Source organism: Pleuronectes platessa, chromosome 15, assembly GCF_947347685.1.
Source record: "Pleuronectes platessa chromosome 15, fPlePla1.1, whole genome shotgun sequence".
Lineage (NCBI taxonomy): Eukaryota > Metazoa > Chordata > Actinopteri > Pleuronectiformes > Pleuronectidae > Pleuronectes > Pleuronectes platessa.
In genome coordinates this window covers 879,620-907,135 of record NC_070640.1, presented here as the reverse complement: position 1 = coordinate 907,135, position 27,516 = coordinate 879,620, and the positions used below count along the sequence as shown (strand labels likewise).

At 44.4% G+C, this 27,516-nt stretch overlaps 5 protein-coding genes across 16 annotated transcripts in view; 4 read left to right on the top strand and 1 right to left on the bottom strand.

Annotated features, from left to right (window-relative positions):
• Positions 1-5,333, top strand: part of LOC128456785 (T-cell immunoglobulin and mucin domain-containing protein 4) — a 6,274-nt gene extending 941 nt beyond the window's left edge. For 2 of the 9 annotated variants that reach the window (XM_053441141.1, XM_053441148.1), the window contains exons 2-7: positions 1,486-1,836; positions 2,296-2,364; positions 2,479-2,534; positions 2,647-2,737; positions 3,082-3,109; positions 4,945-5,333. In XM_053441141.1, coding sequence (XP_053297116.1) covers positions 1,486-1,836; positions 2,296-2,364; positions 2,479-2,534; positions 2,647-2,737; positions 3,082-3,109; positions 4,945-5,095 — 746 coding nt within the window. In that variant the 3' untranslated portion in view covers positions 5,096-5,333. Of the gene's footprint in view, positions 1-67; positions 647-935; positions 1,396-1,485; positions 1,837-2,295; positions 2,365-2,478; positions 2,535-2,646; positions 2,738-3,081; positions 3,110-4,944 lie in introns of those variants that run through there. The other 7 variants (XM_053441145.1, XM_053441149.1, XM_053441146.1 and 4 more) reach the window with 7 other exon arrangements.
• LOC128456789 (cuticle collagen dpy-7) lies at positions 5,146-13,132 on the top strand. Of its 4 annotated transcripts, none has more exons than XM_053441157.1 (4): positions 5,146-5,601; positions 6,665-6,712; positions 11,618-12,168; positions 12,800-13,132. In XM_053441157.1, the coding sequence occupies exons 3-4, from the start codon at positions 11,620-11,622 to the stop codon at positions 12,980-12,982; spliced, it is 732 nt and encodes a 243-aa protein (XP_053297132.1). In that variant the 5' UTR covers positions 5,146-5,601; positions 6,665-6,712; positions 11,618-11,619; the 3' UTR covers positions 12,983-13,132. The 4 variants fall into 4 exon arrangements, 3 of the variants coding, with proteins under 3 accessions (XP_053297132.1, XP_053297131.1, XP_053297130.1); XM_053441156.1 differs by lacking the exons at positions 5,146-5,601; positions 6,665-6,712 and adding exons at positions 10,151-10,539; positions 11,404-11,496; XM_053441155.1 differs by lacking the exons at positions 5,146-5,601; positions 6,665-6,712 and adding exons at positions 10,154-10,539; positions 11,404-11,451.
• A 146-nt stretch (positions 13,133-13,278) lies between these two features.
• On the top strand, positions 13,279-15,280 carry LOC128456798 (cornifelin homolog B). Its single transcript, XM_053441166.1, has 4 exons — positions 13,279-13,910; positions 14,134-14,250; positions 14,510-14,664; positions 14,871-15,280. The coding sequence occupies exons 2-4, from the start codon at positions 14,166-14,168 to the stop codon at positions 14,991-14,993; spliced, it is 363 nt and encodes a 120-aa protein (XP_053297141.1). The 5' UTR covers positions 13,279-13,910; positions 14,134-14,165; the 3' UTR covers positions 14,994-15,280.
• Positions 15,281-15,369: 89 nt separating this feature from the next.
• Positions 15,370-17,616, top strand: nhp2 (NHP2 ribonucleoprotein homolog (yeast)). Its single transcript, XM_053441164.1, has 4 exons — positions 15,370-15,663; positions 16,322-16,391; positions 16,484-16,589; positions 16,904-17,616. Exons 1-4 carry the CDS (start codon positions 15,504-15,506, stop codon positions 17,027-17,029), a joined length of 462 nt encoding a protein of 153 aa, XP_053297139.1. The 5' UTR covers positions 15,370-15,503; the 3' UTR covers positions 17,030-17,616.
• Positions 17,617-24,538: 6,922 nt separating this feature from the next.
• On the bottom strand, positions 24,539-26,107 carry foxi3a (forkhead box I3a). The gene is made up of 2 exons (XM_053441924.1): positions 25,402-26,107; positions 24,539-25,278 (listed from the first exon to the last, which is right to left on the bottom strand). The coding sequence occupies exons 1-2, from the start codon at positions 26,027-26,029 to the stop codon at positions 24,539-24,541; spliced, it is 1,368 nt and encodes a 455-aa protein (XP_053297899.1). The 5' UTR covers positions 26,030-26,107.
• Positions 26,108-27,516: the final 1,409 nt, after the last annotated feature.

Below are 27,516 nucleotides of genomic sequence, written 5' to 3'. Positions count from 1 at the left end.
GCTGTTTAAGAGGCTACACCCTGGTTAGCATGCGAGAGAGAGAGAGAAAGAGAGAGAGAGAGAGAGAGAGAGAGAGAGAGAGAGAGAGAGAGAGAGAGAGAGAGAGAGAGAGAGATACATACATACATACATACATACATAGTGTAATGGAATAATGCCATTATACCACACTTGGATTATCTCTGCTCATGCATACTATTTCTCATTGTGAAACTGGTAAGATGACATCACAGCCACAGATCTGACTGGGCTTGTCTCCTCCCACCACGACCTCCAAGAGGTCTTCCTGAATCTATTTATTTCAGATGTCTGACCAGGTCAAATGTCCATCACAATAGACAGACAGACAGACAGACAGACAGACAGACAGACAGACAGACAGACAAGACAATGTTTCTTCTTCTGTAGTTTATTTTCCTGCAGAGACTGTGGTGAACTATCAGAGGAAACTTTTTACAGTGTGTGCAGCTGTGGTGACTCACAGCAGTTGTGTGTTTAAATGTGTGGAGTCAGTGTGCGATGCCATTGTGCGACCATGAAGCTGCTGCTGCTGCTCACTCTGCTCTCAGGTTCGTGTGATCTCACATCTTCATCTCCTGTCGACCAGACGTCTGGTTTTAATAAAGTGACCGACCATTAATCACTGGTATTAATTCATGTAATTTATTTGTCAAAGATTTTCTCCTCTGACTTTTCTCAGTTTGACTGAGTTTTCCTGTTCATGTTAATATGGGTCAGTATCATAATGTTAGTTATTAGTTAAAATGAGTTATTATCATTATGTTAATATAGTTTTTCATTATTATGTGCATGTTTGTGATTATGATGTCATAGTGAAACTAAGCGATGTTATATTTCAATTCGATAAATCCAACATCAGCTGACGATGAACCACAGAGCTGCAGGTTTTATTTTTATCTTCATCACAAACACAGAGACACAGAAGCTTCTCTCAGTTCCAGAGAGGTTCTGAAGGAGCTGGTTGTGTTTTGCACATTTTCCTGCAAAATGTCCTGAAGCTTCTCAGAGAGCGAGTGGACGTGTGGATGAGGTTTCTAACACGTGACGTGAAACCTGAAGATCACAAACATCTCAGGATGAAGAAGAGGAGCCGGACACGTAGAAGACGAAGACGTCCACTTGGAAACACGAGGAGATTCCAGATCTTCTGGTGATGAGGGCCGACGCCGGTGTGGACGAGATGTAAACAACAACACTGATCTTTCCTCAGCAGAGTTTATACGTCATGTCCCGCCTCCTGCTGCTCTACAGGCTCCGCCCCTGCTGCTCTATAGGCTCCGCCCCTCACCTGGATGCTCCCCACATGTTCCTATTGGTGTGAAGGAGTCGGACCATCAACCTGCTGCTGCTTCACAGACACTGACTACACAACATGTCCAGATACTGTTTTACTGAGTTCACATCAGAAAGAAACTAATGAAAACTGCCACACAGAGTGAATTGTGTCTATGTCTGTGTCCCCAGCTGGTGAAGGTGACAGCAGCCGGAGCGTTGCAGGCCGAGCCGGTGGCAACGTCACTCTGCCGTGTCGCTACACCATGACGGATCACAAGCAGCTGTCAGTTTGCTGGAATCAAGGAGACATACCATGGAGTAAGTGCAACAATGAGGTCATCGCCACAGACGAGCTGGGCGTGAGAGAGGACAGCAGAGGGTCCAGCAGGTATCAGCTGCTGGGACCACTGGACCAGGGGGACGTGTCCCTGACCATCCTGAACGTCACAGAGCTGGACGCTGGACGATACGGCTGCAGAGTGGACATCCCCGGCTGGTTCAATGATGAAAAACACCACTTTGACCTGACTGTTGACTCAGGTGAGACAGGAAGCTCAGGGGTGGGGCTTGCAGCGTTGAAGATGCCTCATTGGTCAAACAGATCATTGTTTTATTTCAGGGTTTTTCGAATAAACTTTGAGACTTCATCTCTTTTGTGATCGACGGCAGCTGGATGTGAAACTCCATGTTTACTATAGTGTTCTACATTATGCCACCTGGAGGACTGGAGTGGAACAGCTTGTTTTAGCCGTCAGCTGTTAATGCATCAGCAGTGTCATTCATCTGATCTTTAGGTGATTCCACAGTGGTGTTTGGGTCTGAAGGAACCTTTAAGCTCCTTGAAAACAGCTCCTGGGACTAACATTTGCATAATTCACGTCTAGCGACTGATCACGATGTCACATGATATTACGATAGGAACATGTACCTGGGTTTCAGACCAGGAGAGGATTTCTGTAATTCCGTGCTCATGCTTCAAGTTGTGTGTTGATGTTTCAGTTCCACAGACGACAACATCAGCGACCACCGAGACGGCCACACTGCAGACAACCGATACACACACTGCAGGTCCTCCAACACACACACACACACACACACACACACACACACACACACACACACACACACACACACTAAATGATGAAGAAGCCTCATCGTCTGCCTCATTTCTTCGTCCTGCAGGTCACATGAACGCCACCGAAACTGTCCCGACTTCCTCCTCTAGCAGCGTCATCAGAGTGAGGAATAAAGATCACTGTCACTGCTCAGGCTAACAATAACTATTGCACAATAAATTCAGTGTGTGCGTGTGTGTGTGTGTGTGTTTGTGTGTGTGTGTGTGTGTTACAGCAGCAGGAGAGCAGCAGTGTGACCGTGGCTCTGGTGTGTGTCATGTTCGGGTTGATAGTGTTGGTCTCAGTGGGCGGAGTCGTCGTCCTCGGTAAGTTCAGTCCATCATGGCGGCTGTCACCTCGCTGATCGGCTCAGTGACAGTCGACCATGACGGACGTCACAGAATCACTAAACAGTCACAATTTAATAAAAACACTTTCATCCAGTGAAAATTAAATATTCAGTCAGTTGATTTATTACTATAAAATAATCTCCACATTATCAGTTTAAGATAGATAAAGAACTTTAAAAGAAAAATAAATAAATAATCAACATGGATGTTAATAGATTTGTGTCTGAGTTCAGATTTAAATATTGCTAGAGCAGTGAGTTTCTTCTTCGTGGTTTTGTAGTAAACACTTCCTGTTGTTTCTGCCTGTTTTGTTTCTCTAGTGAGAAAATGGATGCGCCTCCACAAAGTGTAAGTTTCATCCCGACACTCAAAGTCAGAAGCACATCTGAACTTTTCTTTTACAGGCGGTTGATGCTTCTCGCTGAAACCATGAGGCACATTATTGATGAAGAAACGCAGAGATTGGTTCTTCTCTTGATTTGGCAACAACATGATGATTTGAATTCAAAACATGTTAAAGGAATTTATCATTGAAACGCCCGATTCAGAGGCCACCTCCATCAGAGGACACAGTCTAAAGAGCACATGAAGAAGATGTTCTCCGTGGGCCATGAAGATCGAGAACCAAAATTAGACAATCTTCTCTCCGAAGGTTTTCCTACATCCGTCACAAGCTTGTCCCACTCTTACTGATGCATCATTATCTCTTAGCTCATTGTGACTGTTAGCTGTTAGCTCACTGTGGCTGTTAGCTCACTGTGGCTGTTAGCTGTTAGCTCACTGTGGCTGTTAGCTCAATGTGGCTGTTAGCTATTAGCTCACTGTGGCTTTTAGCTCAATGTGGCTGTTAGCTGTTAGCTGTTAGCTGTTGCTATTAGCTCACTGTGGCTGTTAGCTCAATGTGGCTGTTAGCTCACTGTTAACTGTTAGCTCACTGTGGCTGTTAGCTCACCTTTAGCTGTTAGCTCACTGTGGCTGTTAGCTCAATGTGGCTGTTAGCTATTAGCTCACTGTGGCTTTTACCTCAATGTGGCTGTTAGCTGTTAGCTGTTAGCTGTTTGCTATTAGCTCACTGTGGCTGTTAGCTCAATGTGGCTGTTAGCTGTTAGCTAACTGTTAGCTGTTAGCTCACTGTGGCTGTTAGCTCACTGTTAGCTGTTAGCTCACTGTGGCTTTTACCTCAATGTGGCTGTTAGCTGTTAGCTGTTAGCTGTTTGCTATTAGCTCACTGTGGCTGTTAGCTGTTAGCTCACTGTGGCTGTTAGCTCAATGTGGCTGTTAGCTCACTGTTAACTGTTAGCTCACTGTGGCTGTTAGCTCACTGTTAGCTGTTAGCTCACTGTGGCTGTTAGCTCAATGTGGCTGTTAGCTATTAGCTGTTAGCTGTTTGCTATTAGCTCACTGTGGCTGTTAGCTCAAAGTGGCTGTTAGCTGTTAGCTAACTGTTAGCTGTTAGCTCACTGTGGCTGTTAGCTCACTGTTAGCTGTTAGCTCACTGTGGCTTTTACCTCAATGTGGCTGTTAGCTGTTAGCTGTTAGCTGTTTGCTATTAGCTCACTGTGGCTGTTAGCTCAATGTGGCTGTTAGCTGTTAGCTCACTGTGGCTGTTAGCTCAATGTGGCTGTTAGCTCAATGTGGCTGTTAGCTCACTGTTAACTGTTAGCTCACTGTGGCTGTTAGCTCACTGTTAGCTGTTAGCTCACTGTGGCTGTTAGCTCACTGTGGCTGTTAGCTCAATGTGGCTGTTAGCTCAATGTGGCTGTTAGCTCACTGTTAACTGTTAGCTCACTGTGGCTGTTAGCTCACTGTTAGCTGTTAGCTCACTGTGGCTTTTACCTCAATGTGGCTGTTAGCTGTTAGCTGTTAGCTGTTTGCTATTAGCTCACTGTGGCTGTTAGCTCAATGTGGCTGTTAGCTGTTAGCTGTTAGCTGTTTGCTATTAGCTCACTGTGGCTTTTACCTCAATGTGGCTATTAGCTGTTAGCTGTTAGCTGTTTGCTATTAGCTCACCGTGGCTGTTAGCTCAATGTGGCTGTTAGCTGTTAGCTCACTGTGGCTGTTAGCTCAATGTGGCTGTTAGCTGTTAGCTCACTGTTAGCTGTTAGCTCACTGTTAGCTGTTCCCAGCACTCTTTGATCAAATCATTTGTAATTTTGGTGAATTAGTGTAACATGTAAAGCTAGTTTGTGTCTGTGTTCCAGCCGTCAGCAGCAGCTCAACACTTCCATCCAGTTCAGTTCCACGCTGCAGCTCCAAAGTCGGGATTCTGCAGTGGAGAACATTTATCAGATTGAAGAAGGCGTCGCCAGAGATGTGTATGAGTACTGCCCATGAGGCGTGAAGCTCCGCCAACCGACCCGCCTGGGGTCAGGTCCGTCCCTCACAGCATCAGAGACAGTGTGGACATGGACATTCCAGACCTCTGAGGTCACACTGCTGGACATTTAGTAGAAGAATAGTAACAACCTACGAGGCTCATGGGTAATGAGCGTCTGTTGTTTCCAGTGAGAGACGACATGTCACAACAGGTTTTCATATATTTATCAGATTCATAATAAAAGTTAGTTTATCAGATGTGACTCGGATGATTTCTGTTGAACAATGACACTGGGACACGAAGACGTTTACTCTCCACAGAGCTGCTGGTTTGTCCTGAATACTTGTTATAGACAGTCACTGATCCTCTGTATAAACAGTCTCTCATAGTCTGTATAAACAGAGCAGCCGTTAGCCGTTCCCAGTTTCTCTTCCTGTTTTTCTTGATGATGAAGATGATGATGATGTAACGCTCCCCTCGTCCTATCAGAGCAGCAGAGCAGAGTCTGGAGTCTGTGGCTGAGGTAGGATCGTCTCTCTTCTTCTGTGCTTTAAACCTTTTTCAGTCTCTTAGATCTTCGTGTTTCTTCTTCGTGTCTGAAAGTTAAACTCAAATAAACTGTTTACATTGAACTTTGAACTTTTATTTAACTAAGTCAATAACAAAAGTCCGTCAGTTAGTGTGTGTGCACGTGTGCTTGGGTGGATGTGCAGGTGCATGTTCCTGTACTCGTATCTCTGTGGAGACCATTTTAAGCACAGACCCTTAAGATTGAGGACATTTTGACCGGTCCTCACTTTTATTTGACTGTTTGAGGATTAAGACCTGGTTCCAGGGTTAGAATCAGGTTTAGCTTTAGGTTACAGTTAGGTTTAAACTTTAAGTTTAGATGGTTAAGGTTAGGGGCTCAGGAATGTACTATGTAAATGAGTGGCTCCTCATAGCCTATTTCTGGCGGACAAATTGGCCAGTCAGTGACGGGTTATACAAGTGGTCATACTTTCGGATCCCTTCTGACAAGTGCTCTTCTATTTGGTCCATATTCATTCTTCTAAATCTTCCGTGATTTCCGCGTATTGTGGGGCATGAAACGGGAAACTCGACTCCGGACGGGATGTAGTAAGCCGACCAATCACAAGCCTTGCGGGCTGCTTGAGGCTCGCGTCGCTTTGTCGTATAGTTAGAAAAATTGGCGGACGCACGCAAGCCGCCAGAGAGCACGAAAGGGGCGTGTTGCGTGTCTTGCGTGCGTGCGTGCGTACAACCCGACTATAATTTGGCCTTGAGTCCAGGTGGTGTTAGTTAGTTGATTAGTTAGTTAGTTGGTTAGTTAGTTAGTTAGTTAGTTAGTTTATCCGATTTTAGTTCGGTTTGGGTTAAAAATGAGAAGCGGCGATGGCTGAAACCTCCAAATTGCCCCTGGTAGTAAAAGTAATATCCATGGAGGCGCTGTATGAAGGTGTGTGTGAATGGGTGAATGGAAAAGAAGCTGTACTGTAAAGTGCTGTGAGTGTCGTTAAGACTAGAGAGGATCTTTACATTACAGATGACTCACCATAAAGTATTGTTCCTCTCGGGTGTTTCAGGGTCTTTCATCCAGACGTGTGTGACTCTTCATCAACGGACGACAGCAGGTCAGACCTGAACGTTTTCTCCTTGTGGCTGCTCATGTTTTACAGGTTTCAAATGTGACACTGGAGGAGGACTTAAAGGAGGATTTGTTGAATGCACAACATGAAGTGAGTCTGAAAACTCTTCAGGACATTTTTTTACTTGTGTACTGTTTGTTCTATCTGACAGAAATGGATCCTGATGGTAAGAGAGGTGAGGCTGTTCCACTGTATGAGGGGAAGTGTAATGCGTACCCTGAACAACCGGGACAGTTCAACCCTCCGGGACAGTTCAACCCTCCGGGACAGTTCAACCCTCCTGGACAGTTCAACCCTCCGGGACAGTTCGGCCCCTCTGGACAGTTCAACCCTCCGGGACAGTTCGGCCCCTCTGGACAGTTCGGCCCCTCTGGACGGTTCGGCCCCTCTGGACAGTTTGGCCCCTCTGGACAGGGCGGACAGCCTGGAAAGCCTGTTGGACCTGTAGTGGTTGACCATACCACTGTGGAGATCACCACTAAGCCCCCCCGGGACCACATCATCTGGTCCATGATCAATCTTTTCCACGCAAACATTTGCTGCCTCGGACTGGCAGCTCTCATCTGCTCGATCAAGGTGAGCTCATGTGTGACGTGTTCCATCATTCATGTCCCAGTCGGCTGTCTTTACAAACCTAGTCCAAGCATTTTTATAAAATAAAATAAACACAACCTCCAGTTGAGTCAGTCACGTTTAAACACTGACTCTGAAATCAACTGCACCACAGAAATGAGTTTTCTCCTCCTTGATGTGTTGTCTCCGAGCTGGTAGCAAATCAAACTGGACGACTCAATTAGACCTGGAAACCATCAGGATCAGGAGGTTTCTTTTTTCTTTTTCATAAAGTGAGAAGACGAAAAAATCCTCGTCACTGCTCCACTTAGAACATAAAGAATAATAAAACACATCAGACTCACTCTGCAAGGTTTCAGTGGGTTTGAAAAATGAAAAATACAGACTTGGTGTGAAAAGACCTTCACTGTGAAGGGAGAAAAGCCTGAAACACAGACTGAGGCTCCGCCCACACTGATACAGGTCAAATTAAAACCTCCGTCCACACTCACACACCAACAACATGTACACTCACTGAAACAAGAGGATCAGACTGAGCTCAGTTCAGTTTTTCTAAGTTTTGTGTTTGATGATGAATCAACTTTGAAAATGAAAATGCTTTGGTTCTTTCAGGCCAGAGACCGGAAGATGGTTGGAGATATGGTTGGTGCCCGACACCACGGCTCCACCGCCCGCACACTCAACATCATCAACTCCTCTCTGGTTATCGTCTTGATCATCATTTCTATTGTTCTCTTCTTCTATAAACCAATGATCTCGGGATTCATCCTCGGCTTTTGGAGCAACAGGTTGTAAACGAGCAGAGACGTCGGCTGTTGCTGCTCGATTCTCTGATCTGTCACATTTTATACACATTTTATACCTTAAACATGTGAACACAACTGATTTGTATTTGTGTCTCCAAACAGTTTCATTTGACAATAAAAGAGTTTCCTAACCCGTGAGAATTGATCAACTTCACAATGTTACAGAACATTTCAGACTTAAATCTGAAAGCTACAAAAAGATAAGAACAGTTATGACAGAGCAGATTCAACGTTAATGAATCAGTGACAAGTGAAAACGACACGTGTTCCTGTTAAACCAGCGTTTGAAACTAAAACCAGAGCGACTCACAATGAATGCTTCAACCGTGAGGGAACAAACCCAGAACAACAAGAATCAAGAAAGTAGAATTTCTTCAAAAAGCCAAACTACAAAGTGCTATAAGTATAGTACATTTAAATGCTGCTAAACAGTCAGTTTAAACTTCTATTCAAGGTGAAGTTGGAATAGATGTGTTTTAGTTTGCAGCAGAAGATGTGTGGACCTTCTGTCCTGGAAACACAAAGTGACCAGTGAAAGAAAAACCCTGCAACAGGAAGAGAAGAAGAAGAGGCGGATGTAAGTCCAGAGCAACATGGAGGAGGAAGTGAGCGGATGAAGACGAGGCTGGACCTGAAGAAGATTCCAACATCACAACAGATTACAAAACACATGAGTGGTTACAACGAGCTGAATCAAAGTTTTTCTTACAAAATAAAAGCTGCAGCTGCTTCATTCTAATGAGTGTTTATTAAATGACAGTCACATCACACATGATGAGTTGTTCAGGGACAGTGAGTGAGTCGGTGGGAATGTGCCTGTCAGGACATCTTCACTCCAGTCAGACCAGTTTGTCAGGTTTACCTGACACCTCGTCCAATCAGAGCAGCTGAATCAGTCTCAGCCCGACCTTCACACTTACTTACCTTCAGGTAAGATTGACCTCCTTTCTTTATGCAGTGCGGAGTACAGTGCCTTCACCACCGAGGGACAGTGAGGCCAGATGTCAGGAGACAGAGAGCAGCACTCGAGATAGTGAAAATCAGGGCCAGGCAGGGGACCCGAGACAATTGTTTCCTTATAATGTGGCAGAATTTGTGTAAGATATTGTTTGGGCTTCATAGAAATACAGCAGTTTAGATGTTGGTCTATTTACATTATGAACCTCTGATATAAGTCTCTCTTGCTCTCTCGCTCTCTCTGGGCTTTCTGCTGAATTTTCTGTTGTCCCTGTTTATCTTTGTTTGCTCAGCCCTGTTTATCTGGAGAAAGATGAGGCTCTTGAAGAGGCAACTCTGACCTACTCAAGCTTTTATTTAGTTACTTCCTGTTACCGGCATTTGAATTTGCATTATAGTTAAATGTTTAGTTTCACCCGAAACATTTAGATTTAGATTTAGATTTAACATTTAGATTTAACATTTAGATTTAACATTTAGATTTAGATTCAGATTTAACATTTAGATTTAACATTTAGATTTAGATTGAACATTTAGATTTAACATTTAGATTTAACATTTAGATTTAGATTCAGATTTAACATTTAGATTTAACATTTAGATTTAGATTTAGATTGAACATTTAAATTTAACATTTAGATTTAAATCTAAATTTAACATTTAGATTTACATTTAACATTTAGATTTAGATTTAGATTAAACATTTAGATTTCCCATTTAGATTTAGATTTAAAATTTAGATTTAGATTTAGATTTAGCATTTAGATTTAACATTTAACATTTAAGTGTAACAGTTAACATTTGGATTTAAATATAAAAAATATCTCTAAGTTGTAAATGTGCCAAAAAGTGACTCTCAAAAATTCACACCAGTTTTTTAAACATGGTTTGAAGCTAAATGTGACAAAATGTTGCTGTTATTTTCAGCATGAGCTGCTTTACAAACGGCACCCAATATTTGTCAGGTTTTAATCTGTAAAGATGTGTAAACATGATTTGACCAGACTGTCTACTGAGACCTCCCTCTCTCTCTCTCTCTCTCTCTCTCTCTCTCTCTTTCTCTCTCTCTCTCTCTCTCTCTCTCTCTTTCTCTCTCTGTCTGCCTCGCTCTCTTCTTGTGTTTGTGTATTGGTGGTTGTTGTGTCGTTTATTCACACAGATTAATAATAAAAGTTAGTTCATCAGATGTGACTCGGATGATTTCTGTTGAACAATGACAGCAACTGGGACACAAAGACGTTTACTCTCCACACAGAGCTGCTGGTTTGTAGTGAATACTGGTTATATACAGTCACTGATCCTCTTTATAAACAGTCTCTCATAGTCTGTATAAACTAAGCAGCCGTTGGCCGTTCCCAGTTTCTCTTCCTGTTTCTCTAGATGATGGCGATGATGATGATGATGATGATGATGATGATGTAACGCTCCCCTCGTCCTATCAGAGCAGCAGAGCAGAGTCTGGTGTCTGTGGCTGAGGTAAGATCGTCTCTCTTCTTCTGTGCTTTAAACCTTGTTCATTCTCTTAAATCTTCGTGTTTCTTCTTCGTGTCTGAAAATTAAACTCAAATAAACTGTTTACATTGAACTTTGAACTTTTATTTAACAAAGTCAATAACAAGAGGCCGTCAGTTAGTGTGTGTACATGTGTGCCTGGGTGGATGAGCACGTGAATCTTCCTGAACTCGTATGTCTGTGGAGACCATTTTAAGCATAGACCCTACAAAGTGAGGACATTTTGACTGGTCCTCACTTTTATTTGATTGTTTGAGGGCTAAGACCTGGTTCCAGGGTTAGAACCAGGTTTAGGTTTAGGTTACAGTTAGGTTTAAACTTTAAGTTTAGATGGTTAAGGTTAGGGGCTCAGGAATGTACTATGTAAATTAGTTATCTCACTAAGAAAGAAATACAAACGTACTGAGAGATGATCAGGTGTAAGTCCAGGTGGTGTTAGTTAGTTAGTTAGTTAGTTAGTTAGTTAGTTAGTTAGTTAGTTAGTTAGTTAGTTAGTTAGTTAGTTAGTTAGTTAGTTAGTTAGTTTATCAGATTTTAGTTTGTTTTGGGTTAAAAATGTGAAGCGGCGATGGCTGAAGGTCGGTGGTTCGATCACAGTCTTCCCCATCAGTCTGCCGTGGTGTCCTTGGGCAAGATACTGAACCCCCAAATTGCCCCTGGTAGTAAAAGTAATATCCATGGAAGCACTGTATGAATGTGTGTGTGAATGGGTGAATGGAAAAGACGCTCTACTGTAAAGTGCTGTGAGTGTCGTTGAGACTAGAAAGGATCTTTATATTACAGAGCACTCACCATAAAGTATTGGTCCGTTCCTCTCTGGTGTTTCAGGGTCCTTCATCCAGACGTGTGTGACTCTTCATCGACGGACGACAGGAGGTCAGACGTGAACGTTTTCTCCTTGTGGCTGCTCATGTTTTACAGGTTTCAAATGTGACACTGGAGGAGGAATTAAAGGAGGATTTGTTGAATGCACAACAGGAAGTGAGTCTGAAAACTCTTCAGGACATTTTTTTACTTGTGTACTGTTTGTTCTATCTGACAGAAATGGATCCTGATAATAAGAGAGGTGAGGCTGTTCCACTGTATGAGGGGAAGTATAATGCGTACCCTGAACAGCAGGGACAGTTCGGCCCCTCTGGACAGTTTGGCCCTTCTGGACAGTTCGGCCCCTCTGGACAGTTCGGCCCCTCTGGACAGTTCGGCCCCTCTGGACAGTTCGGCCCTTCTGGACAGTTCGGCCCTTCTGGACAGTTCGGCCCCTCTGGACAGTTCGGCCCCTCTGGACAGTTTGGCCCTCCTGGACAGTTCGGCCCCTCTGGACAGTTCGGCCCTTCTGGACAGTTCGGCCCTTCTGGACAGTTCGGCCCCTCTGGACAGTTCGGCCCCTCTGGACAGTTTGGCCCTCCTGGACAGTTCGGCCCTTCTGGACAGGGCGGACAGCCTGGACAGCCTGTTGGACCTGTAGTGGTTGACCATACCACTGTGGAGATCACCACTAAGCCCCCCCGGGACCACATCATCTGGTCCATACTCAGTCTTTTCTACGCAAACATTTGCTGCCTCGGACTGGCAGCTCTCATCTGCTCGATCAAGGTGAGCTCATGTGTGACGTGTGCCATCAGTCATGTCCCAGTCGGCTGTCTTTACAAACCTAGTCCAAGCATTTTTATAAAATAAAATAAACACAACCTCCAGTTGAGTCAGTCACGTTTAAACACTGACTCTGAAATCAACTGCACCACAGAAATGAGTTTTCTTCTCCTTTATGTGTGGTCTCTGAGCTGGTAGCTAATCAAACTGGACGACTCAAATAGACTTGGAAACCATCAGGATCAGGATGTTTCTTTTTTCTTTTCGAACAAATGAGACGACAAAATCCTCGCCACTGCTCCACTTAGAACATAAAGAATAATAAAACACATCAGACTCACTCTGCAAGGTTTCAGTGTGCGAGGATTTTTATTGGATGATGGTTTGAAAAATGAAAAATACAAACTTGGTGTGAAAGACCTTTACTGTGAAGGGAGAAAAGCCTGAAACACAGACTGATGCTCCACCCACACTGATACAGGTCAAATTAAAACCTCCTCCATCCACACTCACACACCAACAACATGTACTCTCACTGAAACAAGAGGATCAGACTGAGCTCAGTTCAGTTTTTCTAAGTTTTGTGTTTGATGATGAATCAACTTTGAAAATGAAAATGCTTTGGTTCTTTCAGGCCAGAGACCGCAAGATGGTTGGAGATATGGTTGGTGCCCGACACCACGGCTCCACCGCCCGCAGACTCAACATCATCAACTCCTCTCTGGTTATCGTCTTGATCATCATTTCTATTATTCTCTTCTTCTATGAACCAATGATCCAGGTATTCATCATCGTCTTTTGGAGAAGCAGGTTGTAAACGAGCAGAGACGTCAGCTGTTGCTGCTCGATTCTCTGATCTGTCACATTTTATACATTTTATACCTTAAACATGTGAACACAACTGATTTGTATTTGTGTCTCCAAACAGTTTCATTTGACAATAAAAGAGTTTCCTAACCCGTGAGAATTGATCAACTTCACAATGTTACAGAACATTTCAGACTTAAATCTGAAAGCTACAAAAAGATAAGAACAGTTATGACAGAGCAGATTCAACATTAATGAATCAGTGACAAGTGAAAACGACACGTGTTCCTGTTAAACCAGCGTTTGAAAACTAAAACCAGAGCGACTCACAATGAATGCTTCAACCGTGAGGGAACAAACCCAGAACAACAAGAATCAAGAAAGTAGAATTTCTTCAAAAAGCCAAACTACAAAGTGCTATAAGTAAGTGACATTTAAATGCTGCTAAACAGTCAGTTTAAACTTCTATTCAAGGTGAAGTTGGAATAGATGTGTTTTAGTTTGCAGCAGAAGATGTGTGGACCTTCTGTCCTGGAAACACAAAGTGACCAGTGAAAGAAAACCCCTGCAGCTTAAAGGAAGAGAAGAAGAAGAGGCGGATGTGAGTCCAGAGCAACATGGAGGAGGAAGTGAGCGGATGAAGACGAGGCTGGACCTGAAGAAGATTCCAACATCACAACAGATTACAAAACACATGAGTGGTTACAACGAGCTGAATCAAATTTTTTCTTACAAAACAAAAGCTGCAGCTGCTTCATTCTAATGAGTGTTTATTAAATGACAGTGACTTCACACATGATGAGTTGTTCAGGGACAGTGAGTGAGTCGGTGGGAATGTGTCAGGACATCTTCACTCCAGTCAGACCAGTTCATCAGGTTTACCTGACACCTCGTCCAATCAGAGCAGCTGAATCAGTCTCAGCCCGACGCTCACACAGGTAAGATCTCTTACTTCTTCTTCTCTGGTGTTTGTCAGGTTTTAATCTGTAAAGATGTGTAAACATGGTTTGATCAGACTGTCTACTGAGACCTCCCTCCCTCTCTCTCTCTCTCTCTTTCTCTCTCTCTCTCTCTCTCTCTCTCTCTCTCTCTCTCTCTCCCTCTCTCTCTCTTTCTGCATCGCTCTCTTCTTGTGTTTGTGTATTTGTGGTTGTTGTGTAGTTTATTCACACAGGTGTGTGTCAGGTACGAGGATGTGGCCTCAGGAGCCGATCATGTCCTCAGATGAATCTGATTGGATGTCTGGGATCTGTGACTGCTGGCATAACACCAAACAGTGTACGGAGACATCACAGACACACGCACACACACACACCAGGATTGATGAGCGAGTGAAGTCTTCACTGTTCACTGTTGTGTTATAAACACAGGAAGTTGAGAATCTGTTCAGATCAACACAAAATGTAGTAAACAAAAAGTGACATTAGCGTAACAAACTTACACAAACTGTACACAACCGCACATTTGCACATTTGGTTATAATGTTTTCTGTGTTCATGTTGAAGTTGTGTTCACGTTGCATTGTTTTGTTGTGCAGGTTGTTGTCTGTTCTGGTGTTGTCCCTGCTTCGCCTGTAAAACCTCTAAACAGATGGGTCAGTGTTTGTGTCTCCCCCTGCTGGACGTCTTCGGCTGCTTCCGTCCCATCACCATGGCCATGAGGACATCTGCTCGCCATCGCTACGGAATCAAGGTGAGGACAAAAACACTGGTTCTGTTGTCCTGTGTCAAAAGTTCAAACACTAACTGTTTGTGCTCCACTTCATTTGTGTGTGTGCGCGCGCGTGTGTGTGTGTATGTGTGTGTGTGTGTGTGTGTGTGCGCGCGTGTGTGCGTGTGTGTGTGTGTGTGTGTGCGTGTGTGTGTGTGTGTGTGTGTGTGTGTGTGTGTGTCCTTCAGGGCAGCCTGTGCAGAGACTGTCTGTGCTCCACCCTCTGTCCCTCCTGTGTCTGGGGTCAGATCTCCACAGAGATGACGAGCAGCACGATTCCCACCGTACTGAGTGACATCTTCCAGCGCTGATGACGTCATCGCTGTACCATCACTGCTCCTCAGCAGGGCCTGATTGGTCGGTGGAGGAAAATGTGATTGTATAATAATAATAATTTGATAATCATTTTGAGCCAGTTTTCTTTATATGTATTTTTTTTTTATTCTTATAAAGTGAGTCTGTTATCTTTGTAATAAAAAGGTGTAAGTAAAACTGCAGAAGACCAGGCGGGCCTCCTGCTGTTACCGGAAGTGTACTCTTCAGGAGGATTACCACGTGATACATTTATAAGAAATAAACGCTTCTCTCATTTTCCAAACATTGTCTTATTTGTAAGTCTGTTTCGTATGAAGGGTTTTATTTTGAAAGGCCAGGCTGTCGTTCTCCCTCCGGGCCGCTGGGCGCTGCTATGTTTCCGGTCAGACCAACGGAAGTGACATAGTTTGAACACGTGCGGCGTCTGAACACATCGTGTTGTCACCGGCTCGTCGCTGCTCCACAAGTCTCGATCCTATCGGCTCCGATCAAACCCTCGATCCGAGATGACTAAAGTGAAGAAGGACCAAGTCCCCGCGGACGGAGAAGAAGCCGCCGGCGGGAACGAGAAGTCTTATCAGGAGCTGATCGCGAACGTGAACGCGATCTCTACGCCTCTGGCCTCCCGGAAGCTGAGCAAGAAGCTGTACAAGTGCGTCAAGAAGGGTGAGCAACTTTATATGGGTCTTTACGTGAGTCTGTAGGAGGGTGAGGAACTTTATATGAGTCTTTACATGAGTCTGTAGAAGGGTGAGGAACTTTAATTGAGTCTTTACATGAGTCTGTAGGAGGGTGAGGAACTTTATTTGAGTCTTTACATGAGTCTGTAGAAGGGTGAGGAACTTTATATGAGTCTGTAGGAGGTTGAGGAACTTTGTGAGTCTGTAGGAGGGTGAGGAACTTTATATGAGTCTTTACATGAGTCTGTAGGAGGGTGAGGAACTTTATATGAGTCTTTACATGAGTCTGTAGGAGGGTGAGGAACTTTATATGAGTCTGTAGGAGGTTGAGGAACTTTGTGAGTCTGTAGGAGGGTGAGGAACTTTATATGAGTCTTTATATGAGTCTGTAGGAGGGTGAGGAACTTTATTTGAGTCTGTAGGAGGGTGAGGAACTTTATATGAGTCTTTATATGAGTCTGTAGGAGGGTGAGGAACTTTATATGAGTCTTTATATGAGTCTGTAGGAGGGTGAGGAACTTTATTTGAGTCTGTAGGAGGGTGAGGAACTTTAATTGAGTCTTTATATGAGTCTGTAGGAGGGTGAGGAACTTTATGAGTCTGTAGGAGGGTGAGGAACTTTACTGTGTTTTCTGTTGTTCCAGCTGCTAAAGTGAAAAATATCCGACGAGGAGTGAAAGAAGTTCAGAAGTTCATCAACAAAGGAGAGAAAGGGTGAGAGACGACGCCTCAAAGGGCCACAACCTCGTGCACATTTCAGATCACAGATGTAAACAAAGTGTGTGTGTGTGTGTGTGTGTGCGTAGTATCGTGGTGCTGGCAGGTGACACACTGCCCATAGACGTCTACTGCCACCTGCCAATCATGTGCGAGGACAGAAACCTGCCATACGCCTACATCCCCTCCAAAGTGGTGAGCTGAATGCTGATGGTTTAGTCAGGCTTTTATTTTGAAAACACATAGAACAGGCGTGTAAGAGCATGCAGAACATGTCTATAAAAACACGTCCATAACAACACGTCTGTCAAAAACACATCTGCAAGAACACGTCTGTTATAACATGTAGAACACGTTTATAAGAACACGTCTGTTAACAAAACTCCATAAGAACACATGCAACACGTCTGTCGGAACACATAGAACATGTCTGTTAGAACACAACACGTCTGTGTCTATTGAAGGTTTGTCTGCGTTTCGACTCGTTTCTTCTTCTTGTCTCTTTTCAGGATCTGGGTTCGTCGGCGGGATCCAAGCGGCCGACCTGCGTGATCCTGATCAAACCTCATCAGGATTATCAGGAAGCGTACGACGAGTGTGCGGAGGAGGTGACCGCCCTGCCCAAAGCGCTCTGAGAAGCCTGACCAATCAGGAGGCAGCTCCGAGGGTCAATGCTGCCAATCCTCTCAATTCTCACCAGAAGCTCCGCCTCCTTTTCACCACGTCGATCAGCGTTATCTCCTCGGCCTCCAGTGCTTGTGCTAAGCTAGGCTAACACATGGCGGAGAACGAGAGGTTATCGTGTGTAAATAGTTTCTGTTGTTTTGTTTTATAAATAAACAGATTTCAGTCACATTTTCCAGAAACCAATAATCATGTAAATAAATGTTAAGTTTTGAGCAGACGGGAGTTCGTCCGGTTCAAACAAACACTTCAGATTTCACCGTGAGAATCTGATCATTTACTTTGATAGTTTGACTTTTTCTACAACTTTTTTATTCTTTTGACTTTTTTCTGTTAAGACATCCGATCGGATCGAGCTGATGAAGTTTGATGTTGACAATAAAATAAAGAAGTGACTGTTTCCTCTGAGACGTTTCATTAAAAGTTAGAAATTCAAGCAGCTGCTCAAAACTTTAAAACTGTTTCCTGTTTCTTTCAGATGAAAACAGATCTTCAGTATTTTGATCATTTCTGTATTAAACATGATTCTGAAGCTTCATGTGTTTGTTTCTTTTGATCTGTTATATTTGGTTCCACATTGTTATTTAGGGACTAAAGAAGTTTGACTCGTCATCACCTATGTGGGCGGAGTCTACCTTTACTTGACTCTGATTGGTTTGTGGATGGCGTATGACCTTGGGAGTTTTAGTTGGTTGATTTGGTTGATGCTGTTATATACAGATGAAATGTTAATTAGTATAACTGGAAGAGGCTGAGCAGATTTTGTGTTACTGTGATCTGCAAAGTAAATAAAGTTATTAAATGTAGTGAAGTAAATGTTCTTAGTTTCTCACCTGGAGCAGAATGATATGAACAACTGGGCGGAGCTTCAGACAGATCGATGAGTGGTTTTTATTCTTGGTTTTAAATCTGATATTTACTCCAGGTGCTGCGGTTTAGTTCATCCACACGAGGGCAGCATTGTCCCACACTCATTCTCTGTTCTGACCACATGGTGGCAGCACAGAGAACACATGAACCTAAATAAAATAGTTGAATGAGTGATTGTGTCAAAGAGTAAAAGTAGAAGAACTCCATTACAAGTTAAAGCTGCTGCAGTGTTACCTGAAATTAACAGTTTTATTCATTTGAAACTGATCTGTTGCTGATAACTATATTTTATTTATATAAACATATTTACAGTTAAAAAACATATACAGTTTTTAATCTGTAGTTTTATTTAAATATAGATTTCAAGCCTCTGCCCGTCACCGGACCACAAACCACACACGTGCAGGTGTGAGGTCGATGAGATGAACAGTTTCACTCACAGAGTTTATCCATGTTGTGTTCCATTAAACTGAAGCTTTCCATCGTGAAGGAGGTCATGTGACCTGAGCCTGACCAATCAGAGAAGGCCATGTTGTGACAGAAAATAACCAATCAGCTGGAGGTTGTGAGGGCCTTCGTCCTCTCAGTCTCTGCTCGTCCACACTAAACAGAACCCTCGATCTAAAGCCCTGAAGTCGTGTGGACGTCCAACGCATCTGAAGCAGAGATGATGAGCGTGTAGCCTCAAAGAGCCGGACTGTGGTTCATGGTTCACGTCCCCTCAGGTGGTCCTGCAGATGTTTCACATCCCTGGAGAAGCTCAGTGGATGGTTTGATGTCTCGATAAAAGATCCACAAAATGATCTGTTGTGAAAGCCTTAAAACAAATAAAAGTGTGTTTATGAACTGTGGGAGCAGGTGTAGGGAAGTTAAACAGGAACCCCCCCCCCCCCCCCCCCCACCCACCAGAAGATTCTCTAACAGTTTTCTTCTAATTGTAGATTCCTCCTCCTCCTCCGTACAGTCGACCTGTTCAGACTCGTCGTCTTCGTCCTTCTCCTCAGTGACGATTAAACTCCTGTCAACACCGAGCCCGAGGCAACGCAAACTTTCCACTGACACAAACCTGGAGCTGCAGGAGGGATCCAGAGTGATGGAGGCTTCAGAGAATCTTCAGGTTTCTCTGGAGGCTTCTGGGACTTTTAGAGTTCCTGAGGAGAAAGACATTCTTTGGGGGTTTTCAGGACTTGGCCTCCACATGAGTTCCAGGTTCTTGTCACCTCTATGTTAGCAGATGGGACAGGAGTTAGTGATTTGTTGATGTACAATCAGTCAGCGAGACATCATGATTGACAGCTGAGACTGTATGGGCGGTCATGTATATGCCGTCACTTACAGATTCTGACTGTAAGTGACGGCATCACCACAAGATGGCAGCATTTGTATCTGAGTTGTTTTTGCTTCACATCAGGTGGATTTGTGTCGATTCCAGCTACAGTTTAAGTTCTGAAGCCAGAAACTGCCACCAGGGGGCGCTGTAACTTACACGTCGACACGATCCCAGATGTTCTACCAGCTGTTCTTCCTGCATTTAGCAGCTGTACCTGATTTTCTTTTATTCTGGATCATGTGTTTGTTCTCCTCTGAACTTTAGTATATAACAGTTTGAAATATGAGGCTCTGCTGTCAGTCAAACTGTCCATGTCTGTGATTGGTCATATGCAGTAAACCCCGCCCCTTTTATGTGTACGTGCTCAGATCTTAATGAGGAAAACCTGAGATATCTTAACGAGTTGATAACCAGCGTCATGTGACCACTGAGCTGGATCTGGATAGATGTCGTGGATATGTTGAGCTGTTCGTAGCAAACATCTGCATCTTCATCAAATACAGATGTGAACAGCAGCTGTTAGCGAAGACAACAGGCTCAGTCACATGGTGTTAACTGAGGCTGATGCTACAGTCATGTGACAGGAGCCGGACGAATCAGAGAAGGCTGCCTCGCCACAGAAGAATCAGCAGATTAGTTCAGTCTAAACTAAAACATGACTTTTATAAAACATCTCTGTTTTAAAACTCCGGAGTCATGTGATCGTCAGACGTGTGGCCTCAGTTGGTTCCAGGTGTTTTCAGATCAGTTGTGTTGGAAGGAGTCGGTGGATTTCTGAGCTGCAGGCTGGTTTCAGGTCAGTCCAGGGGTCCTTGGGGGGACGGATGTACGTGAGGTGGGACGAGGGGGGGGGAAGGGTCCGAGGACACCTGCCAGTCTCACCTGAGACTCAGCAGCAGGACGCTGAACTGGATCCGGTCGTCTTCATTAAACTGTCAGAATACCAGCAGGACGCCCCCCCGCTCACCTCTAACACACACAGTCACAGACCCACACAGTTAACAGAGGCAGACAGACACACACTCACACTGACAATCACATCCACACACACACACAGTCACAGACACACACACACATGTATGATGATATGCAAATTTGAGGCCACCAGCCGTCGGCCTGGCAGTTAGTGAGTCGACCACCCACACACACACACACACACACACACACACACACACACACACACACACACACACACACACACACACACACACACACAGACTGCCAGCAGCTCTGCCAGCTGCCGACGTGCCCGTGAGCAGGACGCCCCGGAGCGATGGCGTCTGACACGTCTCAGTCTCAGAGGATTAAATTCATGTTTATATTCAGCTTCATCTCAGTCATGTGACCTGTGTGTGCGTGTTCACGTGTCTGCATCACTGAGGTTTAATCACTACACACATGTATCATCGGTTAGAACCTGAAACCTCCTCTGCAGCGCTCAGCTCAGAACACGAAGGTCCCTGTCAATCACAGTCTGAGTGACAGGTGGTCAGGAGAGAGAGAGACCTGCACTGATGTCACAGCTGCAGCCTAAACTGTGAGCGTCTGCATGGACGGTAACATCTTTATGGACACTGGAGGAAGTTCTCCACACAGCTGCACAATGCAGCAACACTCAGAGTTATGATGAGAAGGGTCAATTATTTAGGTTCCATCATGAAAGTGGCAGGATGAGTTTGTCAGCAGGATCCGACTGAAGCCCTGAACCTGGAGGAAGAAGGTGTCTCGGGTCAGAGAAGGACTCGTCACACACAGGATGGTTGTTTACTTTAGATCTAAACACACAACCCACGACCGACTGGGTTCCTGTCGTCAGGGGAGGAGCTTCTCTTTGTGTGTTTTCCTCTCTCAACAAGACACAAGAGCTACATCGCTGTCGCACGTCTTTCCTAAGATGTCAACACAATATGTACACAAACGTTCATTAGGTCTTTGTCGTGTTTCCATCAGTGCTGATAACAACCTGCTGCGGGGCTGAAGGACGACAGGAGTCACATGTTAGAGGGTTTTCATTCTTCATTCAGTTTAATAACTGGTATATGTCAGATTTTATCCAAATCAAAATGTGGATCCAGTGACTTTAAATGTTTTCATGATTGTTTGTGGGAGTTTTGCTGAGTGAAACAGGTTTAAACTGTTATAAATGAACTGTTGCATCCAGTGTCGGGATGATGAGGATGGTGTGGGTGTGGGGCCCTGGGGGCTCCTGGGGGCTCCTGGGGGCTCCAGGGGGCTCCTGGGGGCTCCTGGGGGCCCCTGGGGGCTCCTGGGGCCCTGTGGAGTCTGCAGGCTCTGTCACTGGTAATCATTTTTCTAATGAAACGTCTCTTTTGTCACATGAGGTGATCAAAGCCCCACAAACTGTTGTGTTGTTTTGAAACTGAATGAAGGTGGAAAAGTTCTTATAGGGGCGGAATGACTGGTCGAGACATGCTGAGACAGAACACACACACACACACACACACACACACACACACACACACACACACACACACACATTGACGTTATGACCGTTGTTCATACAGTAAAACTAATAACAAACTGATGCACCTGAACAACTTGATGATGACAAGGTAAAACAGATTTTGATCTAAGAAACTTTCTGAAGCTTCACGTGAAATCATCAGTTTATTAGAAACAACTGTAATAAATGATTTTCAGCAGGTGTTCAGATTATTTTGTTCATTCTATTCAAGTGTTTCTAATAAACTGAGATGAGATGCTGTTTATTTCACACAGTTATTATGATAGTCAATACAAACCGATGATGATGCGACAGCTCCCTAATGATCGCCCCCTGGTGGCTGCGGTGAAGATCATAAACCCTCCTCCATGTTCTCTTCTCTCTGAGGTTTGTTCACGTTTCTGATCAGTTTGAATCAGTTATTTGATGATATAGAAACAGGCTGAGACGAGATGATTGACAGATAAGCCTGACTCCTGATAGGTCCACACACACACACGCACACACTCACACACACACACACACTCACTGAAGTGAGCTGTAGATCAGATAATTTTGGTCAAACTGTTTATGACACAACATGAGGAGAGAGTGTGCCGTCTGTTTACTGCCATTGACACACACACTAACACACCCACTAACACTATCTAACACACACTAACACACCCACTAACACTATCTAACACACACTAACACACACTAACACACACACTCCAACACACGCACACATTCCTCAGTATTTCTGTTTATTGTGAAAATACAGACAAGTTTCAACAGCATGCAATGACAGACACTCTATGTGTGTGTGTGTGTGTGTGTGTGTGTGTTTGTGTGTGTCTATGTGTCCTGGGGGCGGAGCTGTCTGACTACATGTTAAGTGTAAACGATGGCACACTTACATTAGACCGTCGTGAGACAGGTTAGTTTGACCACATGTGTCATTAATCACACACACACTCCTCATGTTGTGTAGTAAACAGTGTGAGTCTGTCAGACGTCTCTCAGGTGTATTGATCAGCTGATGGTATCAGCTGCTCAGAGTGTGCTGTTTGTTTACGGTCATATACACATCAATGGACGACATGATGGCTAAACACACACACACACACACACATGCAGGGTGGGAGGCGTCAATCAGACAACATGACATCACTCAGGTCTCGGTTCTGACCTGGAGTCTGAAATCGGGTTTTGACCTTTTCATGACAAAGTTACACAAAGAAACACTTTCCTAAATGTCATCGATTCAAAAACAGTTTTTATTATTGTTGTGTTTATTGAGAGGAAGTCATTCATGTGATGATGAGAGTGATTTATTTATTACGATATGTTGTTTGTTTCATTCAATCATTTATTATCTCATCTATTTATATTTTTATTGTGTTTACCTGCAGCCGTCGTTCGACATAATGTTTAATGTTTTTATGTCGAACGTTGTGTTATATAACTTATTCAATGAGCTGTAAACTTTTTTTGAGGACAAATGAAAATTTGCTTTATTTGAATTAGAATTACAACGTTTTTGTTTTACAGTGAACTGTTACTTTCATTCTCTTTTTCTTATTCTATTCATTTTTTATTCTCTATTTAATTTATTTAAAAACTGTCCTTTTTGCATTATATCATGTGTTTTGGGTTATTTGTCCAAATATTTTTATATTGTGTTTAAATATATTGGAATTTATTTGTTGTTGAAGCGTGATTTTATTTAAAAAGTACATAATTTAAATTTAACAAAATCCCAATGCGCACTGACACAATTCTGATGTTTTCTTATAATTCTTTATATATTTGTTTAATTCTTTACTGAAGCTCGCGTGTCGACACTGAGCAGCGACTCTCTCCCACAATGCACTGGGAGCTGGTTTAGCTTTCATCTGTGAACTTTTTGTCTTTAATGATTTTACGGCTCCATCTTGGTCGTGAACAGTTTTAAAGATGAAGTGGACGTTAAACTGAAAACGTTTTCTCACTCAATTGGAGATTATTTAACATTTTCATCTTTTGAACAAAAAGTTTGTTGAAGAAAAAAAACTAATGATAAATTCACTTAAAGACAAAATAGATACAGATTTTTGTAAAAGTGTTATTTATGTAACATTGTTATTCTAACCATATCTATATGTTTACAATTGATCAGTGACTGAAAACTAATAACTGATGAATCAGTCATGGATCAGTTGCGTGAAGCTCGTTCCCACAGTCACTTCACAGAAACTGCTGACTCACTCGTTCTAATCTGGTTCTCTCTCTGCAGAGAGACAGGGATCACATGACTCAGCACTTGGTTGTTTGTTTGTTTATAGGTGCTGACGTCATCATGATGATGATGTAATATGCAGCAGCTCGATGTCATGGGAACGAACATTTAAAACATTCAAAAACATTTCAAGTTTCTTGTCATTGTAAAAATGAAATAACAGAATTAGGCTGTTCCCTTCAAAATAAAACGTCAGTTGAGTTCATAAATTATGTTTTATTACATTTTTTACTTTAAACTGAAACTAAATGATTCATTGTTGAAGTCAGAATCGCCTTCTCTGTAATTATTGTCATTTTATTTTTCAGTTTTCTGAGTTTTGTAATTTTCATTGGACTTAAATTTATTAGACTATTTATCTTTAAAATATGTTAAATAAATAACCTTTTTCTGCACGTATGAAGAAATAATATAAACAATTCGGTTTAAAAAATAATTTTATTTCATTCAAAACACAATCATATTTACACTTTTTCCCACAGTTTTTGGCACAAATTAAATATTAGAAAAGATAATTATAAACATTCAGACACATTTTACAGTGTAAACACCTGAGAGTCGAGGGGCAGCGCATTAGAGAAGCCTCCAGAGAACAGATGCTCACATGGGGGCCCCTGGAGCTGCTGGGGCTCCTGGAGCTGCTGGGGCCCCTGGAGCTGCTGGGGCCCCTGGAGCTGCTGGGGCCCCTGGAGCTGCTGGGGCCCCTGGAACTCTGGCACAGGACAGGCCGCCGGCTGCAGGTTGACGTAGAGCGGCGGGGGGGCGCCATCCAGCGGATCAACGAGGGGGGAGGAGAAGTGTGAGGGGATGAACTGGAAGGGAGGAGGAGGAGGGGGAGAGTGATGGAGGGAGGAGAAGAGGGAAGGAGAGGGGGCGTCGTCCCACTGAGGAACCACAGCAGCGTAACCCTGAGGAAGAGGAGGGGGGGGGGAGCCGTGGTCTGGGACTTGCATGTGAGGGGGGGGGTAGAGGGATGAGTCCTGGAGGTGACACAGGAAGTTGTCGAGGTCGGCGGTGACGTCAGAGAGAGAGGGGAGGTCAGGGCTCAGCTCCGAGGAAGAGGAGGAAGAGCAGGAGGAGGAGGAGTAGGAGGAGGAAGAGGAGGAGGAGGAGGAGGAGGAGGAGGAGGAGGAGGAGGAGGAGGAGGAGGAGGAGGAGGAGGGTTTCTTCATCTCAGACATCTCATTTTCCATCTTCCTCTTCCTCTTACGGCGGAAGTTTCCGTTGTCAAACATTTTCTCACAGTTTGGGTCCAGAGTCCAATAGTTTCCTTTACCTGCAGAGAACAAGAGGAAGAGGAAGAGGAAGAGGAGGATGAAGATGTTATTCACTCAGATCAGAATGTTGGATCAGACGAGACTCAAACGTGGACATGATTTTGAATCAGTGGGTTTCTCACCTGGCTCGTTCTCGTCTCGTGGAATCTTCCGGAAGCAGTCGTTGAGTGACAGGTTGTGGCGGATGGAGTTCTGCCAGCCGGCCTTGTTGCGGCTGTAGAAGGGGAAGTTGTCGGAGACGTACTGGTAGATCTGACTGAGGGTCAGCCGCTGCTCCGGGGCGCCCTGGATGGCCAGGGCAATGAGGGCCGAGTAGGAGTAGGGGGGGCGGACCAGGCGCAGGACGTCGTCCGGGCAGGACAGGGACAGCCAGGGGTTGATGGAGGACATGGGCCGGTAGAGGCTGTAGAGGGGGGGCAGGAAGCTTCCAAACCCTGGGAAGGGTCCTGGAGGGGCCGGGGCCCCCGGGAGGGGCCCCGTGTGGGGACTGCTGAAGCTGTGGCTATGGCTGTTGCATGCTGGGAGCCATGATGACTCTGGAGGAGGGGGGGGGCTGTACAGGCTGAAGTCAAGGGGGTCGATGCCCAGAGAAGGGGCCTCCTGCTGGGGAAAGGAGGGTCCACACAGGGGGGGAGACAGACCCAGTTCCGGGACGAAGGACGACATGACGGACACTTCTTCTTCTTCTTCTTCTTCTTCTTCTTCTTCTTCTTCTTCTTCTTCTTCTTCTTCTTCTCTGTAACGCTGCATCAACGTCCGTCCAACAACTGTGTTTGTAAAAGATACACACTCACAGACACACACACATACACACAGCTGCTGTGGTCCACCTGCACCTGTCCTGCTGCTGCTCATCTGGGACATATATACTCTGATGCCCCGCCCACAGACGAGCTGATTGGCCAACTTGGCTGTATCAACACACACACACACACACACACATATTCAAGTATATGTGTGTGTGTGTGTTTGTGGGGGGTGGGGGGGGGGGGTTGATTTGAAGAAGAACAGGTTGAATTCCTCCCCTGAGGCAGATCAGAGCCTGAGGATTTCACACACACACACACACACACACACACACACACACACACACACACACACACACACAGACACACACACACACAGTTATATGTGTGACTGTTGCAGTGTCCCTTCTGAAGACAGCGTCCTCTACAGACCACCCAACGTCCACTGCCTCAAGCTGAAGTGTCCTGCAGTAAAAAAGTTCCATAAAATGTCCAGAGACACTGACTCAGACATTTGTTCTCACATACTGAACCTGGAGAACACGTGAGGAACACGTGAGGAACACGTGAGGAACACGTGAGGAACACGTGAGGAACACGTGAGGAACACGATCTGAAAACCACTTCACCCCGATCCTCAACCTGAACCCCACAGGTTTCTCTTTGTCTTCTTTCAGATCAGACGTTGATGTTTTTAAAAGCTGCTGATTCAGACAGAAACATCAGCTGCTGTTTGAGGCGTCGCCCACAACCTATTGTCTTCAACCCCCCCCCCCCACACACACACACACACAGACACACACAGTCAGCATGTCTACAGTCTCATGTTGATGCTTCTGTGTTTCTTGAGCTGCTTCAGAAAATCTCCTGAGTCTTTTAATCAAACCTCTGGACCATGTCCCGGTGAGAAGATGAGACGAAGCAGCAGGAGAGTCTCCTGAGACCGGGACAGTGGACACGTCCTCAACTCATCACTGGAGCTTTGGTTACAGCCTCTAGAGCCTCTAACTGGTGGAAACTGGTTAGTTTGAAAACTTCAAACTTTTCTGTTTGTCGATTAGGTTTCATGAGTCGACCTCTGACCCCAGGTCTGCTCTTTACTCTGAAAACCCTCAGAGACAAACAGATTTCGTTCCTATCTGTTCACTGTGTGTGTGTGTGTGTGTGTGTGTGTGTGTGTGTGTGTGTGTGTGTGTGTGTGTGTTTGTGTGTGATGACAGTTGGCAGTGGCAGCAGTAATCTCCGGCCCGCGGTGCCTTCACAGGCGTCACAGACAAAACAACAGTCTGAACGGTAACTGAAGACTGGGATTATACAGTTAGTGTGTGTGTGTGTGTGTGTGTACTTGTACTCATATCTTAGTGAGAACATTTTGGTCCTCACTTTTTCAAAGGCTTGTTTGAAGGTTAGGACTTAGTCTCAGAGTTATGGAAAGTATTCAGTCAATGAGTGTCCTCATTAAGACAGATATAAAAGGTTGATTTTTATAAT

Coding starts and splice junctions, on each gene's coding strand:
- LOC128456789 (XM_053441157.1), top strand. CDS start 11,620: ATGGATCCTGATAATAAGAGAGGTGAGGCTGTTCCACTGTATGAGGGG. Junction 12,169..12,799: donor CTCTCATCTGCTCGATCAAG/GTGAGCTCATGT, acceptor TGGTTCTTTCAG/GCCAGAGACCGCAAGATGGT.
- LOC128456798 (XM_053441166.1), top strand. CDS start 14,166: ATGTGGCCTCAGGAGCCGATCATGTCCTCAGATGAATCTGATTGGATG. Junction 14,251..14,509: donor CTGGCATAACACCAAACAGT/GTACGGAGACAT, acceptor TTTGTTGTGCAG/GTTGTTGTCTGTTCTGGTGT. Junction 14,665..14,870: donor GCCATCGCTACGGAATCAAG/GTGAGGACAAAA, acceptor TGTGTCCTTCAG/GGCAGCCTGTGCAGAGACTG.
- nhp2 (XM_053441164.1), top strand. CDS start 15,504: ATGACTAAAGTGAAGAAGGACCAAGTCCCCGCGGACGGAGAAGAAGCC. Junction 15,664..16,321: donor GTACAAGTGCGTCAAGAAGG/GTGAGCAACTTT, acceptor CTGTTGTTCCAG/CTGCTAAAGTGAAAAATATC. Junction 16,590..16,903: donor CCTACATCCCCTCCAAAGTG/GTGAGCTGAATG, acceptor GTCTCTTTTCAG/GATCTGGGTTCGTCGGCGGG.
- foxi3a (XM_053441924.1), bottom strand. CDS start 26,029: ATGCAGCGTTACAGAGAAGAAGAAGAAGAAGAAGAAGAAGAAGAAGAA. Junction 25,279..25,401: donor ACGAGACGAGAACGAGCCAG/GTGAGAAACCCA, acceptor TGTTCTCTGCAG/GTAAAGGAAACTATTGGACT.